The sequence below is a fragment of the Carcharhinus amblyrhynchos genome, chromosome 15 (assembly GCF_965287045.1).
Source record: "Carcharhinus amblyrhynchos chromosome 15, sCarAmb.v2.hapA, whole genome shotgun sequence".
NCBI classification, from domain to species: domain Eukaryota; kingdom Metazoa; phylum Chordata; class Chondrichthyes; order Carcharhiniformes; family Carcharhinidae; genus Carcharhinus; species Carcharhinus amblyrhynchos.
In genome coordinates, this window is record NC_137338.1 from 68,963,891 (window position 1) to 68,981,349 (window position 17,459).

General features: G+C 40.9%; 1 protein-coding gene across 4 annotated transcripts in view; it reads left to right on the forward strand.

Moving 5' to 3' along the window:
• dgkh (diacylglycerol kinase, eta) overlaps window positions 1-15,392 on the forward strand; it is a 522,666-nt gene extending 507,274 nt beyond the window's left edge. For all 4 annotated transcript variants that reach the window (XM_080204138.1, XM_080204137.1, XM_080204139.1 and 1 more), the window contains one exon: window positions 4,087-15,392. In XM_080204138.1, the coding sequence (XP_080060264.1) occupies window positions 4,087-4,176 (90 nt within the window). In that variant the 3' untranslated portion in view covers window positions 4,177-15,392. The remainder of the gene's footprint in view (window positions 1-4,086) is intronic.
• Window positions 15,393-17,459: the final 2,067 nt, after the last annotated feature.

Here is a 17,459-nt window from a genome sequence, read left to right on the forward strand (position 1 = left end):
GAATACAGCGTACTGGGCTAATGGTAAAATACTTGGCAGTGTGGATGAGTAGAGAGATCTCGGTATCCATGTGCATAGATCCCTGAAAGTTGGCACCCAGGTTGATAGGGTTGTTAAGAAGCAGTATGGTCTGTTAGCTTCTTTTGGTAGAGGGATTGAGTTTCGGAGCCATGAGGTCATGTTGCTGCTGTACAAAATTCTGGTGCGGCCACACTTGGAGTATTGCGTATAGTTCTGGTTGCCACATTTATAGGAAGGATGTGGAAGCATTGGAAAGGGTGCAGAGGAGATTTACCAGGATGTTGCCTGATATGGTGGGAAGGTTTTATGAGGAAAGGCTGAGTGACTTGAGGCTATTTTCATTAGAGATAAGAAGGTTAAGAGGTGACTTAAAAGAGGCATACAAGATGATCAGAAGATTAGACAGGGAGGACAGTGAGAGCCTTTTTACTCGGATAGTGATGGCTAGCACAAGGGGACGTAGCTTTAAATTGAAGGGTAATAGATATAGAACAGATGTCAGAGGTAGGTTCTTTACTCAGAGTAGTAAGGGTGTGGAATGCCCTGCCTGCATCAGTAGTGGACTTGCCAACATTAAGGGCATTTAAATGGTCATTGGATAAACATATGGATGATATTGGAATAGGGTAGGTTAGATGGGCTTTAGATTGGTTTCAAGGTCAGTGCAACATCGAGGGCCGAAGAGCCTGTACTGCGCTGTAATGTTCGATGTTCTTTATTCAATGATCGATTCCTTTTTGCATTTGAGCTACTAAATTCTGATTGGATAGCAAGGTTATGCAGAATTACACAGAGGTGACAACATGGAAACAGGCCATACAGTCCCTGCTGGTGTTCATCTTCCTGAAGCCAGTTTGCCAGCCAAAATCTCCATTTGTACTGTGGACAATATTGGCCCTTCTTACTGGACAAGTCATCCCAAAGAAGTCGAGACCCAATAAGTCCCATATTTCTTGGAATAGGAAATGAAGGAAGTGTAGGAGTGCTCCTTCAAGGAAAAAGATGAGAATGAAACTCAGCCAAAAGCCCAGTTGGCATTTTTGTAAATAGTTGTATTTCTGACTACCCTCACACAGATTAGTTTAAATCAATGAAAATCATAATTTGAGTAGAGTTCTATATTCGGTAGGTATATCAGTTGTTCAGACACTCCCTGATTCTCAAAACTTCATATGGACTTCCAAGTTGGCTCTGTTTCACACAGACTCCAGGCTGGGATTAATACTCTGTAACACATCCTATAAATGACGCTGGCTTTTTCACCCAGGGAAGAGGTATAACCTCATGCCAAACCATCAATTTGAAATAATGTGGGGCAGCATTTTCCAGTCCTACCAACGGCGGGCATCATCACAGGCAGGATGGGAAACTTTGGAAAGTGGCCAAAAATTAATTGACTGTGACCGCATTGCAGACCTGTGCATTGAAGATCTTTGTATTGGAGACATACCTGGCTGTGGATATTGGGTTTTGTATTGTAATTGCAGAAAAACTTGCCAGTGATTAAAAAAAGACATGGAACTGGAATTTGCTATGAGTAAACAATGTGCACTGTTGATTATCCACAAATTGTCTAGCAACTTGTGGCAAGGAAGTGAATTAAACTGTGACACGTTACTGATCAATTTATGCTGCTTCGTCATTAGCTTTGTGAAAATGACATCTAATTCCTCCTGAAACCTGCCTGTGATTTTCATAATGTTCCTGCATTCACACATTAGTTGCCCATTAAGCTTGCCGCAGAAAGGTAAGTCTTGTAATTAACAACATATATGTGGTTTTTTAACATTGTGATAACTGCTCATAGATGTTCCCTGTCCAGAAAATGAGCAATTAGATTTTCATTTCTTCAGGGACTGAATTACTTTTGGATATTTTAAAAATGTCAACTTCACAGGATGGAATTTTCTGGCCATTCACACCAGCAGGATTTTCTGATCCTACAACAGTGAACAGAGGTTTGGCTGAGCACCAAATTCTCTATCCTCACTTGCAGTAATGGCAGGGCATGACCACAATTTTTTTCTTACTTTTCCTGTCTACCTCTTTTTCCCTCTCTTTATTTCTCTTTCTGCCCCAATTTCATTCTATTTCACCCTCCTCAGCTGTTCCCCTGTTTATTTCTTAATCCTTAAATCTCCCTGGTTGTGTAGATCCAATATTGGCCCTGTTATTCACTGAAATCCCAGGTGCCTCATTTCCCTCATGGTGCCCTTAACAGCTGACACGCACAGCATGTAACAGAACAAAAAGGTTTTAAGCTGAAAGGTGAGATGAAGAAGTTAATGGAACACACCATAAGGTGTCCCACTAGCAAGATTTAAACCAATATACTCATGTGTCCATCATAAAGATTTCTATAACAACAATTGGAGTAAAATATGTAATGCGGGAATAGAAATTCCATTTGTGCACAAAAAGCCTATAAATCACTATCAGATAAATGACCAGTTAATCGTTTTTTAGCTGACCAAGCCACTAGGGAACTCCATGCCCTTTTTTCAAAATTATATCATTGAATCTTTGATACCCAACTCAACAAGCTTCTCACCTTTGGTTTAATTTGGAAGATGGCACCTCTACCCACTCACAGCTCCCACACAACTGCACAGAATTCCTGATTGGGTTGCCTGCTTTGAACTTGCTCGGAAGCTACATGTTAAATAGGGTCTGGGAATTTTTCAAAACATTCTCTAGATGTTTGGCTTCAAAATACTGCACCCATTTGAGCTTTTAGATATATACATTGCCTCTCAAAGGATCCCAAGAATCTGTTAACACATCTGGGCAAGGAAGGTTAGCAATGTTCTAGAGATATCAGCTTGAATCTTCAACATTCGTTCACCATCACTGCCTTTTAATTTGGAAGATCCCATCCAATGGTTTTCAGACAAACAGACCAATCTTGCACTCTAACTAAGAACTTCACTCGAAAGGGGGCACAGGGTAGGTTCAACAAATGAGCATCAATTCTCCAGCCACACTCCTTTCATCAAGGCTGCCTGCTGCTAATGTGGACTTGGCTAAAACCTTGGTATTTAGCTTGTGAAGCGACTGGATGACAGTGTTAATTGTTGCTGAGTGACAAATTCTCACTTCTAAGTCAGAATCATAGAATCCCTACAGTGCAGAAGAAGGCCATTTGGCCCATCGAGCCTGCACTGACATCAATTCTATCCAGGCCCTGTCCCTGTAACCACACACATTTACTCTGCTAATCCCTTTGATCCTAAGGATTAATTTAACATGGCCAATCAACCTAACCTGTGCATTTTTGACGGAGAGGAAACCAGAGCACCCAGAGGAAACCCACACACATGGGGGAATGTGCAAACTCCACATAGTCACCTGAGGTTGGAGTTGAACTCAGCTCCCTGGTGCTGTGAGGCAGCAGTGGTAGCCACTGTGCCACCCAAAGATAATGCATTCCAGTCCCACTGCTGACAATTTAGTACATATTACTAGGCTGACACACCGGTACAAAAAACATGTCCTGAACAATATTTATCCTTTAATTAACATCACAAAAACAAGTTATTTGTAGGATTTAGCTGTATGCAAAGTGACTACTGCATTTCCTAAATTGCAACAGTAGTGACAAAGTGTTCTTTGATTGTTCAAAAGCACTTTGGACTAGCTAGATGTTGTGACTGTAGATATTTTTTTCTTTCATACCCTCTCAAGATTCCAACTTCTAACAGGCCAAAGAACTGGGACTAAACATGCAATAAGTACTGCCAACCCAGGAAACTAAAGGCTCCAGGAGCAAGATTTTGTAGGCTCCAAAAAAATTCTGAACCATCTAGGATTTAAAAGTCTTAGAAGGAGACCAGTCCATTTGCATGTCAAAGGTGAACATGGCTGAGACAGAGTTGAAGAATAGCAGGTCATGTCAATGCTGTTCCTCAGCTGAAAGCCCCTTGTTGTTATTTATAATTCTGACATTTTGACCTGTTTCCTCGTTATTGCATGGCATCAATGTACTTCTTGGCTTTCTGATGGGAGAGTCTATTTCAATAAAGCTGTGATGCAAAACTGTGCTTTATTTCTCTCTGCTTCCTCCAGGATCTGGGGATAACGAAAGTGGGCCACATGAAGCGAATTCTCCAGGGAATTAAGGACCTCGGCAAGAACACTTCCATGCCAGAAGTGTAGTTGTACTGGTGCTATCTCAGAAAATAGCGGAACGTTGTTTAGACTTCCTCAAGGAGTCTGGTGTCATTCTGCAGGCTTTCCGCTCGGTAGGATTTGTGACCTCGCTGCCGTCACAGGGTTCAATGTTCAGGTGTTTGCTTCAGTTAAAATGTTCTTTTTCTAACCTTAAACTATCTTGAGTTTTACTGAGGGTTTTGTGCCAACCACAGTTAACCCTCAACAGCCATTTTAGATTGTGTTTGTGACAAGTCCTAATATGCATCGGTAAACATGGGTTTACATTGAACTGCGTAACCCTCCTGGAAACAAGGATGCTGCAAAATGGTAAATACAGGTGCAAAATATTTCAGGACTTTCTTCAGCGAGGGCCGTGGATCCACAAACGGCTTGTTTTATCGCAATTACATATCAATTTAATGCAGATAATTGCCTTTAATGCTTTAGAAGGTGGAATTGATTTGTATTCTATACAATATCGGGAGTGGACCCTTTATCAGTGTTTCTTGACCTGTGAATACGGTCAGCAGAGCATATCACTCAGTGACCAAGGAACCTAATTCAGACTGATGTAGGAAGCACATGCAGAGTAGCATGCATGCAGATTATACCGCATGGTGTGCCTGCTTGAACTCTTTCTAGGATTGCATGACTTATGCCTAATGCTTTTTTTAAAAAATGAAAAACACTTGAACAAGTTTTATATCTGTTTAATAGAGGGTAACTTATTACTGCTGAAGCGTTTGTTCATGAAACATTGTTTCTGCTCCTCTGTGTTATATTTTGCATGAGCACATTTATTTGACAAGGACTGATTCAGGGGAGACAGTGATTTGTGCCACCCAGTCCAGAGAGGTACAGCCTATCCAGCTCGATTGAGGGCAATTTAATAGCTGTTAGGTTATTTAGAAACAGGAGGGGGTCACGACAGGACAGCAGTCATCATGAAGATCTCCATGATGGATGTATTTTTATGTAATACATATTGTGCATTTCTGTGTGTGTTGCACATGCACACAAAGTTGCTGGCAATACATGATTTTGGAATTTAATGGGCAGGAAAAGCAATTATTGCATGTTTGACCACAGCAGCTGATACATGCCATTATCACAAAAAAAATCAATATAATCATAAGTTCTTCAGAAAAAAGGAGTGTTTTCGTCCTGATAGCTGGTTGGTGAAGGAAGAAACTACCTGGAATGGATGTATTCAGAGTGCAACATTACAGATATGCACCTCCTAATTTGATTCACACCCTGCATCAGTAAGTGTCTGTTTATATGTGCTCAAGTAACCATCCAAATCAGTGTCCTTCTCCCCTATCTACTTAACCTCAATTAATACAATTAACAAACTGATTCTCCCTGTGCAGATTTCTGCATTAGGTTCAAATGGACTACCACACCCTGCCCCCACTGAAAAAGCTATCCAATTAGTTTACGCTCTTTCCCATTGCCCTGTAAGAGTTTATTTTTTATGTATCTCTTGCATTCCCTTTTGAAGGTTGCTGTTATATTGCTTCCACCACTTAACCTTCAATGCAACTATTTTGTGTAAAAAAAATCTCATCACTACTCCCTTGATTATTTTTTGCCAATTATTGTAAATATTTTTATTTTAAATATTGTGTGTTAGATTATTCCACTGGAAATACCTATTTCCAAAGATTATTAATTATTCATAATTTATTACTGTGTTTGTCAGCTACTTTATCTTTGTAACTTCACCCACAAAGAATCTCTACAGTGCAGAAAGAGTCCATCCGTCCATCAAGTCTGCACTGATACTCTGAAAAAACATCTTACACAGGCCCAACAAACCCCTTATGCTCTCCTTGCAATTGGGGAATATCCCTTGGCTAATCCACCTAACTTGCATATCTTTGGACACTAAGGGGCAACTTAGCATGGCTAATCCACCCAAGCTGCACACCTTGGAATGATAGGAGGAAACCACAGCACCTGGAGGAAACACGCGTAGACACGGAGAACGTGCCAGTTTCACCCAAGACCAAATCAATCCCAAGCCTTGGCACTGTGAGGCAGCAGTGCCAACTGCTGTGGCACCATGCCACCCTGTTTGCCAAAATCTGCCTTGAACACAGCTGTAGAGTGCTGATGCCATCCAGCGCTACCATTGTCTTTCACAATGCCTGCACTCCCTCCATCTGTCCAATGTTCAGTGTAGAACAAGCATTTTGACAGATGTCAGGACAGTTGAAACCATTGTCTCCATTGCCATGCCCTTATCATTAACTCCAACTCTCTGCCACGTTCCCTGTCTCCGGCAGAATCAGACAATTTGTAACCTTAGCATTCTGTTTGACCCTGAGCTGCACTTCTGACCTCATCTCCTCTTCATCACCACTTTAGCATCACCACCTCAGTCTTCACCACACATCTACTGATTCCAGTCTTTTGCTTATCACCTCTCTCCATTTGTTCCTTCAACCTACCTTCCCTCCGTAAATGCCTCCATTTGTTTTCTTGTAAGTCTCTCCATAAAATCCAAGTCTGTGACCAAGTTAATTGGCCATGCCTCTGAAAATTTCCTCCTTTAGGCTTTTTGTTTTGCACCTTTCCAAAGCACTTTGGTTTTTTTGTTAATAGTACCAGTGTTATTGCTACTGCTTTTCACATTTTGGCAAATGTGCACTGTTGTAAGGTCATCTTGCAATACTGGCTTTGAAATTTCATTGAATTTCAATAAGGGCAGCATTTTGAGCTGAGTCTCGTGGTTCTGGGCCTTTCAGAGACGCTGCATGGGCCATGAGAGCAAGTTCCAGTTTCTGTCTTTGAGTCTTCAATGTGAAGCTGCCTGTAGAGTGGACACTTCTTTGCAACAAGAATGACAAATGCTTGTGATGATATTTGCTGATGTTTTCACAAAGCTCGATTGCATTGTGTTATAACTTTTAAAATATGCAGTTGACCTGCATCACTATATTTAATGATATATATGTGCTGCTTTTTTGGATTGGTGTTGTACTGATAGAAAATTTATATACAAAGAACATTAAGAAATGGAATCTGGATGAATGTTGGTCTAAATATTGAGTCATTTATCCCCATTTAAAGGTCATGTGCAAAATCTCTGCCTGTTGGATCCTATAGTAAGGTCTCCTTCACAAGGCGGCCAGATTTATTTTTCAGTTCTTAAAATGTGTTCTGAGAAGGCATGTGTCTGTCTCCCTTTCAATTCCCCTATCCACTTAAAGAACCACTTGGGCCTTGCATTCTAGTTTCCACTAACAGGTCCATTCAGGTGCCAAGATAATGTCAGGTTATCCAACCCAAGCTGCTCCCACATAGCTAATGAAATAGTTATAGCTGTAGTTGGTGTGGTACAGAAGTTTACAGGCAGGGAGAGACTCTATGTTCCAACCCTTTTCAGTGCAGCTGGAGAGGCAAGTGGGTGGGGAATGGTTCCGTTTTTACAAAAAGCCTCAGTGCCCCTGAGTGGGGTGAAAACCATGTTGGATGGGAGTCAGCTGCTGTAGATGTGTGTTCTCAAAGCTCTACCAACATCAACAGTCTGGATTGCATTAAACGCATGGCCACTTGTGTAAGTTTCTGGAGGCCCACACAGCCACTTCTGGAGCAGGTTTTCAAGTTTGAGTTGCTACCTTCAGGAGAGAAGGGATAAGAGGGAAAACATAATGCAACAAACATATCTGTGAAATTATCTCTGTTGTGAGATCAACAATCTGTACTTACAAAAAGGTATTTCTGAAATAAGGTCGAATACCTAAACTTATTACCCTGTACCTAATACCATACAGTTAGTTCAGAACTACCTAAATCAACTGCAAGTATTTAAATTTCTGTAGAGATCCTCATGAGAAGGAACGTTAGGAGCTTTGTGAGGAGGGTAGGGTGAAGACTGGAATATATCTGGACCAAATGGGGCTTCCTGGAAGAAAGCCATTTCTTCCAAAGTAAAGGCATCAGACAGATTTTGACTCACCTTTCATAGGCACCGTGATCAGTTCCAACGCGTATAATGAATCTCATCAGCCATTTATAATATGGGGAATGCAGGGATACACAGCACCAGGTACTCTGATACCAGACACTGGTGACAATTTCAGTGACTAAAGAAATGGTTGTAAAACTGTCATAGAAAATACAGTGGCACTATTCACTCCCCTCTCCTCAGTAATTGCCCAGTTCAAAGAGTCCTATTCCTGGCTTGCACAATAATTGCAACAAGTGTACAGCAGATTTGCAGAGATAGAGACTTGGCAACTGAAGGTCTTATGAAAGCTTCCGAGCTGACAGGTTACTCTTCCAAAGTATGAAAGTGAAAAGAGAATCGTACTGAGCAGTCAGTGGGGTATAATGTCCCCTTTATCAGCCACTCAGACTTTTAGAGCTAATGAGCTCACATGACACCATATGTTTTTGCTCTAGGGAATGCTGCCAAGGATGAAATCTCTGTGGTCAAAGGACAGTGCCGTACCATTATGTAGGTTTCATTATATTGAAGCAGTTAGTTTATAATCATCAAGAAATCAGGGATTCCTGATCATTCAGATAAAACAGTTCAAGCAATGACAGCAACAAGACTGTTCAATTATCATTCAGGCTGTGTCCAGGTTTCAGGAAATTTCTATATCTCCCCATACTAATTGAAAACATGGTAATTCCTGCTCCAGACACTAAAGATGATATTTAAACACCCAAACACTAAAGATGATATTTAAACAGCTCAGAAGTGGAAAAGTTCACAAGTACAGATGTGATGCATCCCAGGTTATTGAACATAGTAATAAAAGAGGCTTTGTCCACAATATTCCAATCCTCCTTGGATATGGAAGCAGTGCCAAAGGACTGGAGAGTTGTAAATGTTCAAACACTAGGAACTACAGGCCTATTGTCATTGCTAGTGGAAAATAAAGTGTTAGTAAGTGACAGTTAAAATGGATCTATTAAAGATAAACAGTGCCTAACAATGAAAAAACAGAAAGAGTTAATGAGGGCCATGCATTTCCTGTTGTGTAAGTGGACTTTAATAATTGCCACATCATAGTGCAGAATCTGGAGCCAGAAAATATGACCATCCAGCCAAATCTGACTTTGGCAGAACTGGAAGATCCTGCCATCGAACACAGCCAGAAAATTCAGGACATGGATTTATTATTGAAATTGAAACCCATATGATTGATGTAGTAGTGGCAGTGTAGACACCAAATTAGCTATAAAGTGCAAAGGGTAGAGGGTGAGTGTTGGTTTTCAAACTGTAGCAGAGGTCACAGCTTTGTCCCTCAGAGATCGGTTTTGGGTTTAGTCTCTTCATTAATGAGTTGGACTCTTCACAGGTTACAAATGACTCAAAGGTTGGAAACATAGGGTGAAATATTGTGCCCTTCCCCATGGTGAGTTTTGTGGTGGGGATAATCAGATCAGTTGGGAGGATGACAAGTCATGTCCCCCAATTAAGTCTGTGATGGGAAGGGAAGGCCCGTGGACTGTCTTTCTGCCCCACCGCCAGTCAAGGCCCTTCAGTGGCCAATTAATGCTAATTTAAGAGCCTCATCTGCCACTGCCAGTATTAACCCAACAGTTGGTGGAGCGGCTTACAATGTGAGATCATAACTGGCAATCCTATGTGGGATTGTTTACAAAGTGATGGGGGCATAGTGGGCTCTTGTTCAAAGGCACTCAGTGTCCGATAGAGGGACCTGGCATCGGGAAGGAAGAGGGCCTACTGAGAGCCACCCCACCCTCCCGCTTTTCCTCACTGTTGACCCCCCCCTCCCCCTTTGCAAATGCCCACCCGACACCACCTGTGGCCTCGGCTCCAGTCACAATCCTCGATCTCAGGCTGGTATACTGGCAGCACCTCCCAATCAATAGCGATGCCAGCCTCTGATTGACTGTGATCCTAGGGGAAGCAAGTGCCTAATTGACACATGATGCAGCAGAATTTCACAAAGAGAAATGAGGTCCCACGATACCAGGTTATGGACCAACAAGTATATTTGAAATCATAAGCTTTTGGAGCATTGCTCCTTCATTAGACACATTCCGAAAGCTTGTGATTTCATATAAACCTGTTGGACTATAACCTGGTGTTGTGTGACCTCTCATCTTGTCCACCCCAGTCTAACATCGGCATCTCCACATTGTGGCCAAAAAGAAATGACATAGAACTCCCATTGGCTCTTTAATCGACAGCCAAGACCCCGCTCCCCCATTGCTCTCTCAAGGTTCTGTCCATAGTAAACAATGGAGATGATAGCAATAGACTGGAGGAGGACACAAATAAATAGATGAAATTGGCAGATGATATTCAATACAGAAAAGTGTGAGGTGAGGAAAAGATTATAAATTAGATGGTAGAATTTTAAAGGGAGTGCAGAAACATAGGTTCATGTACACAAATCTTTGAAGTTAACAGGACAAGTTGAGAAGTCTTTAAAAAACATATAGGATTGTGGACCTTAAGAGTACAAAAGCAAAGAGGTAACCTGTATAAATCTATGGTTAGTCGCTAACTGGGGTATTGTGCCCAAGTCTGTGCAGCACACACTTGGGGGGTAAGAAGGCCTAGGAGTGAGTGGGGAGGAGATTTATTAGGATGGTACCTGGGATGATGGATTTCAATTTCTGAAAGAAATTGGCAAAACTGATATTAATCTAGTTTGAGCAAAGATTTACAAGAGGTTTAACAAATGAAATGAGAGTAACCTGGAGGAAACTGTCCACTGAGAGGAGGATCAGTAGCCAGTGCACACAGGTTTAAGATATTTGAAAAAAAGTCTAGCAGAGAAATTAGTTTTTTTTCCAATGGGTGTGTAGTTCTGATTTGAAATGTATTAAAAGCTGGAAACCAATTCAGTAGAAACATTGAAAAGGAATTGTTTGCAGGACTGTGGGGAAGAACAAGGAATGGAATGTGCTGTATGATTCTGAATAGCTGGTCTTTGCTTTTCCCCATGTGTGTGTTGTGTGTGTGTCTGTGTGTAAATGTACACATGTCTGTGTATATGTAAGTGTTTATATGTGTGCTTGTGTGTATGTATATGTGTTTGTAGATGTGCATGTGTGTGTCTGTGTGTATATATGTGCGTGTGTATTTTATGTTATTCCAGTTTTTTACACTGTTGTGGAGGATGATGTCGTGAGATAGGGTGGGAAAGTTCCTGTGAATGCTACACATTCACTTCCAACTGCCCTCTGCTTTTGTAACAGATTTATTCATCCAACTTAAGGACATGCGTTAATGCCTCTATTCAACAACAGGGAGGAACTTGGTATGAGAATGTTAAGTGTTGTAAGTTAAGCCTGCCCATAGGTTTCTACCTTGGAGTGTACAAGAACTATTAAAAAAAGAGCATTTTTCATGATTCCAGGAAGCTGCAAAGCGCTTCACTGCGAATGCTGGAATCTGAAACAAAAACAGAAAATGCTGGAAAAACTCAGCAATCTGGCAGCATCTATGAAGAGCAAAACAAAATTAATGTTATGGGTTAGTGTCACTTTTCATCTGAGGTTTTTGAAGTGGAGTCACTGTTGTAATGTAGAAAATGTGACAGTCTATGCACAGGAAGCTCTCACAAACAGCAATATGAAAATATCCAAATAATGGCCTGAATCTTCAGAGGAGCCGTAATCATCATTAGATTTCTATTACGCTCCTATTTTGCTGCAGCAGAATTCTGTACCACATTTCTGGCCTGGTCTACTTATCCCGGCTTCTTATGGAATGCAGAATGGTCTTCCATTGAATGCTTCCTCTTAATGCTGCTTCTTCAGTCCATACCCCTTTTAACAGTGGTAGTGGCCGTTTTTGGTGAGTGTTCACCAACATGCTGAAAAGCTTTGCGACATTTAAACAGCTTTCAGTGTGTTACTCAATGAGTGTTGGGGTAAGTGAATAAATGAATAAATATGTATGTAAGTTGCTAGAGTGGATAAGGTGTGTGAATCAGGTGGGTAGGTGAATCTGGAAGTAGTCAGGGTTGAGTCAGGAGAGGTTGTCAGGGAGTGGGCTAGTCAAGTTGAGTTGGGGGACAGTTGTGGGAGTTGAGTGTTATGGGCTAATCAGGTTGCATCAGGGGTCATCGAGGGAGTGTCAAAGGGTGAGTTGGGAATTGGATGTGTAGTTAGAATATAATAGAATAGACTCTCAGCAATGCAGAAAGAGGCCATTTGACCCATCCACGCCAACAACAATCCCACCCAGGCCCTATCCCTGTAACCCCACGTATTTACTCTGCTAGTCCCGCTGATGCTCAGGGTCAATTTAGCATGGCCAATCAACCTATCCTACACATTTTTGGAGAATGGGAGGAAACCAGAGGACTCAGAGGAAACCCATACAGATACAGGGAGAATGTGCATACTCCACACGGACAATTACCTGAGGGCGGAATTGAACCCAGGTCCCTGGCACTGTGAGGCAGCAATGCTAACTACTGTGCTGTTACCTAGGAGTTAAACTAGGATTTTTCTGTCGAACATTTCCTTGGGAAGCATTTCAGTAAGTAGATCAGAACTGTCAAAAATGAGTCTTCAGAGGGTCTTTGGAAGCAGGGGAATTGCTCATTGGAAGTTCAGGCTTCCCAAGCAATTCCCATGGATTATCAATGTATCGGCACTTCTGTGAGTTCCTGAAGTGTGTCAAGTCTCTTTCTATCCAGAGACTGGAAGGTCGGGGCCAATCTGTCTTAGTAATGTTGTTTAAATGTTAAATATTCACCAGGCCACTGGTAAGATGTCCCCTGCTTGTTAATGCCATGGGATCTTTAGCATCTACTGGAGAGAAGTCAGGACCTTTATTTAATATCTGATCTGAAAGACAACACTTGAACCAGTACAGTACTAACTCAGTCCTGCACTGAGAGATTGTGTTGAAGTCTGTAGAGAGTAATTTGCAAAGCACTGCTTATGCCATTACCAGGGGTTGGCAGTGCATGGGCCAATAGCTAGGTAGCCCACACAGCATTCTTCACCGATATCATAAAATGGGAGCTGGGTGAATGAATTTCACTCCAAATCCTAAGTTGCTAATTGTGACTTCACAGCATTTGAATGTCTGGATACCAGAGCCTTCCAGACCAGTTCCCTAGAGCAAACAGGACAAATAGCTTTTCTACCTAGCTTAACTTTGGCAGAATCAGACGTCTCCACTAAATCTTGATACTGAACAGCAAGTGGTGAAACTGTATCTAAATCAAAATTGAGTCAAAGTTGCACTTATCCATGCCAATGAACTGCAATTGTTTTTTAACTCTTCTATGCAGTCACTTTGAAAAATAAAGCCTTATAACTAAAACCATTTTTAACCTGGTTCTTAAGGGACGCAATAGCAACATTTTTGCTTCTTCAGAGAGAAATAAACAGCAACAATCAGGTGATCCTTTAAATATTTTTACACTAATCAGAAACCACACTCCCTTTGTAAGGTGTCAAACCACTGCTGCAAATATTGGGAACTGGGAACACTAAACAGAATGCTGCGCTGTATGAATAATGACTGACGAGGCTTTATCATAAGGAGTTGATAATTCACTGGGGATAAACATGTTTGTAGATATTCAGAAGAGCTTGATAATTTTTTCTCCCTAGTGGTCAGTGAGTTGTGTCTTAAGTGCAACATTGAGTGGCAAATAATTGACACAGCTTCTTTTCACAGTGCGTTTACAAGCAAAATGCGCATGTAAGTCAAAGTTTTGCTTATGATCTTTAATGGGCTACGTTGCACTAATACAGTTTAACACTGTAATGACTACACATATCTGTAATTGTACCTCGAGTATTATTCTCCTGCCTGGGATGTATTTTATACAGTTTGGATTATCCATTGTGCAGTTCCCTTTGATATTTGTAAATGTATTGAAGTTGTGCTAGTATTTGTGGTAGTTAAAGTAACAAATTGTGACTTAGCTATTTTCTAAGACAAACACTTTTCTAGTTCTATTTATGGTTGTCCTTTAATCAAGTTTATAAGCTATCTTGGTGTTTACTTGCTAAATCATTGCTTACTTCTGCAGCAAAAGCAGCCCTACACTTCCAAGCCTCACCTTGTGAGAAGGCTGTTTTGTACATTACTAAAGTGTTTTTTTATCTTGTCGGGCGTGAAATGGTGGCAATAGAATTTTTAAAACGGCACTTCTACAATCCTAAATGTCAAAAGGCAAAGCAGAGTGAGGCCGTGAGGTTGACACGAAACATGAAAATAAACATGTAAAAAGCAATCTGGACATGTTGTAAAGTAATCTTAATATGACTAGCCTGCACTTTTTATTCCTGCCTATTGTCCTGAGCATTTGAGTTTACTACCTGATGGGAAATTTATGCAAATTTTATATAATTCCCACTTTATCATATTTATGAAACATTTCCTTACTTTGCTTTGTTTAGTGACATATTTGCCTTGGTGCTACCTTCCTGCACCAACTATCAGACCTGGCAATGCCCCTTACAATGTCCAGGGGAAAGTGTACATACCATATCTGAACAAACAGAAGGCTACCTGTGTGAATTGCTTTGTAGCCTGCTTTGCAAGCCTTTTGTTGGGATTCCACATGAATCAGAAGCCTGGGTGACCAAGATACAAGAAACAAATTGTTATACCATCTACATCCAGATCGCCACACTTAGCTTCTTGCCGCTCTTTGATATTCTGATTTTCCTCGATGGTTTCCTCCTTACATATCAAAATCAGTCTGTGATACCAAATTTGAGGACTAATTTTGCTTCAGAAATGAGTATAGCTTTAAACTGCCCATACCCTTCCAGTGTCATTTAAAAATCAACCCATAGCAACAGATTTATCTTTATGTACTCTGATAAAGATAAGGCAAAAGTGAAACGTGTTTGTTTACATAATGTTTACAACAGCACAGTTTTATTTTTAATAAACAAGATATGGAGTATTTATTGCATACTGTTTGGGAAAAAAGATGTTTTATGTGTTTTCACCCTTTGAATATAATGTTACATTTACTTATAGATATTTGGGTGATTTATTTATGTAGTTGGTAATTTTATGACTACTAGAATGGAATTTGTTTTTCTGTGCCTTTTCTGTTTAAACGCATGGTTGAATATTTATTGTTTAGGAAGTTACTCAGATGTGTATTTTTGTATATTGCTGGATTTGGTGGCTCCTTTTTGTTGTACATTATCAGCTGCCTTAGAGAGAGGCAGACTGTTAAGATCTTCCTAACATGCTGAAATACTCAATAAATACAAATGCATTCACTGTTCGATGGCATATTTATTTATGTTAATCTCTCACGCCCATCAGGTTCTTTATTCTCATGGGAGCCTTGCTTAAACAAACACACCTCTTCCTTTTGTTTACAATTCACTTCTCGATATTTTTGATCTAAGTTTACAGAGTATTGACACACAATATTTATCAATGAGTCAGAGGTGGGGAAAAACAAAATCTATTTTACGGCAGTGTGTGTTTTACTGCAAAGGATCTGTTTAAACGTACCTCCCAGGACAATCAAGATTTTTTTTCCAGTGAGAGCTCAGTGAATCCCTCCCCCAATGTCTAGATCTCCTACCCAGTAATGTTTAGGCCACTCTCAATAATCTAGTTTACCCCTCCACTGCCTCCATGATGTCTACACCTGCAACCCACAATGATGTCCAGGCGGCCTCCCTGCCACACCTTCATCTACTATTGATCAAAGGCTATGAGTCACCCCTGTCTTTCTGCCCTCTTTTCTGGATCTTTTATTTCTTTGTGTTTACCACTGCACACACCCTGCTGTTCCCCCGCCACCCAAACAGTGCCCACAAATACTCTTTGTTACATTTGTAAAAGACTTGAGTTTGAAGAAACTTTATATCATTGCTTCTTTCCTGTTATCCTCATTTCCTGACAGGGGAAATTATGGCAAAACTGAAGGTCATCATAACACACAGGCTCCAAGGAAGTTTTATCCCAGAAATAGTTCATTTTCTTGGTGGCTCAATGCTGCAGTAGAACCACAGAATCTCTACAGTGCAGAAGGAGACCATTTGACCCATTGGATTTGTGCTGACTCAGAAAGAACATCTTACCCAGGCCCAATCCCCCTGCCCTATTCCCGTAACCCACACATTTACTATGGTCAATCCATCTAACCTACCCATTTCATTTTTGGGCTGAGGGAGGAAACCAGAGCACCCGGAGGAAATCCACACAGACACAGGAAGAGTGTGCAAACTTCACACGAGTACTCACCCAACGCTGCAGTGCTAATCAGTGTGCTATCGTGCCACCATATCTCAATGGTCAGAACGGACCCAACGCTTTGCAAATAGTCACAGTAAAATACGGAATGAACAGAAAATGCAGTTCTGTAAAATTTGAAAAATAGTCCTCTTTGAAGTGTGTTCTTCTTGAGGATATAATTCCACCTGGTTGTAACACTTGGCTAGAGATTTGAAATTTAGGAAACAGAGCCTTACGATAAGAGGTTGGCCATTTAGGACTGAGATGAAGAGAAATTTCTTCACACAAAAGATTGTGAATCTTTGAATTCTTTACGGTAGAGAGCTGTAGATGCTCAGTTATTGAAAATCTACATCATGATGAGAAAGGAGAAAAAAGCTCTGGATGAGTAAATCATGTAGGTACATGTGAAATAATTTATTTAAAAAAATACAAAAGCTGTTCATCTCATTTTAATTCAGACTATCAATAAAAACATATGGGTGGGCAGCACAGTGGTTAGCACTGTGCCTGTCAGCACCAGGGACTCAGGTTTGATTCCTGGCTTAGGTCACTGTCTTTGTGGAGTTTGCATGAGTTTCCTCCAGGTGCTCCAGTTTCTTCCCACAGTCTGAAATATGTGCAGGTTAGGTGCATTGGCCATGCTAAATTCTCCCTCAATGTACCCGAACAAGCGCCGGAATATGGGGATTAGGGGATTTTCACAGTAACTTGATTGCAGTGTTAATGTAAGCCTACTTGTGACATTAATAAATAAATGCGAGTGGAAGTGAGATTGTCACAACCCAAAAAGGAACTTAGAGAGGGTTGAGAAGATCATACAGACACTGATCCTATTCAACAAATAAGCGCAGAATTTTTCTGTTCCACCACATGAATCATTGTGGCTAGAACAGAAAACTCAGCAGATCGTTTAAAAGTTTGTTGACCTTGGGCAGGAGTTTCTCATCTTGGGCACGTGTGGCCCGAAAATTCCACCCATAATAGCGAGAAAAGGAGAAAGTCTATAGAGCAGATGCTGACTGGGGTCGTTTACAAGACCACCTAATAGTGAAAGAGACAGGAAGGAAAAATATACAAACAAATTAGGGAGGTGAGTAAA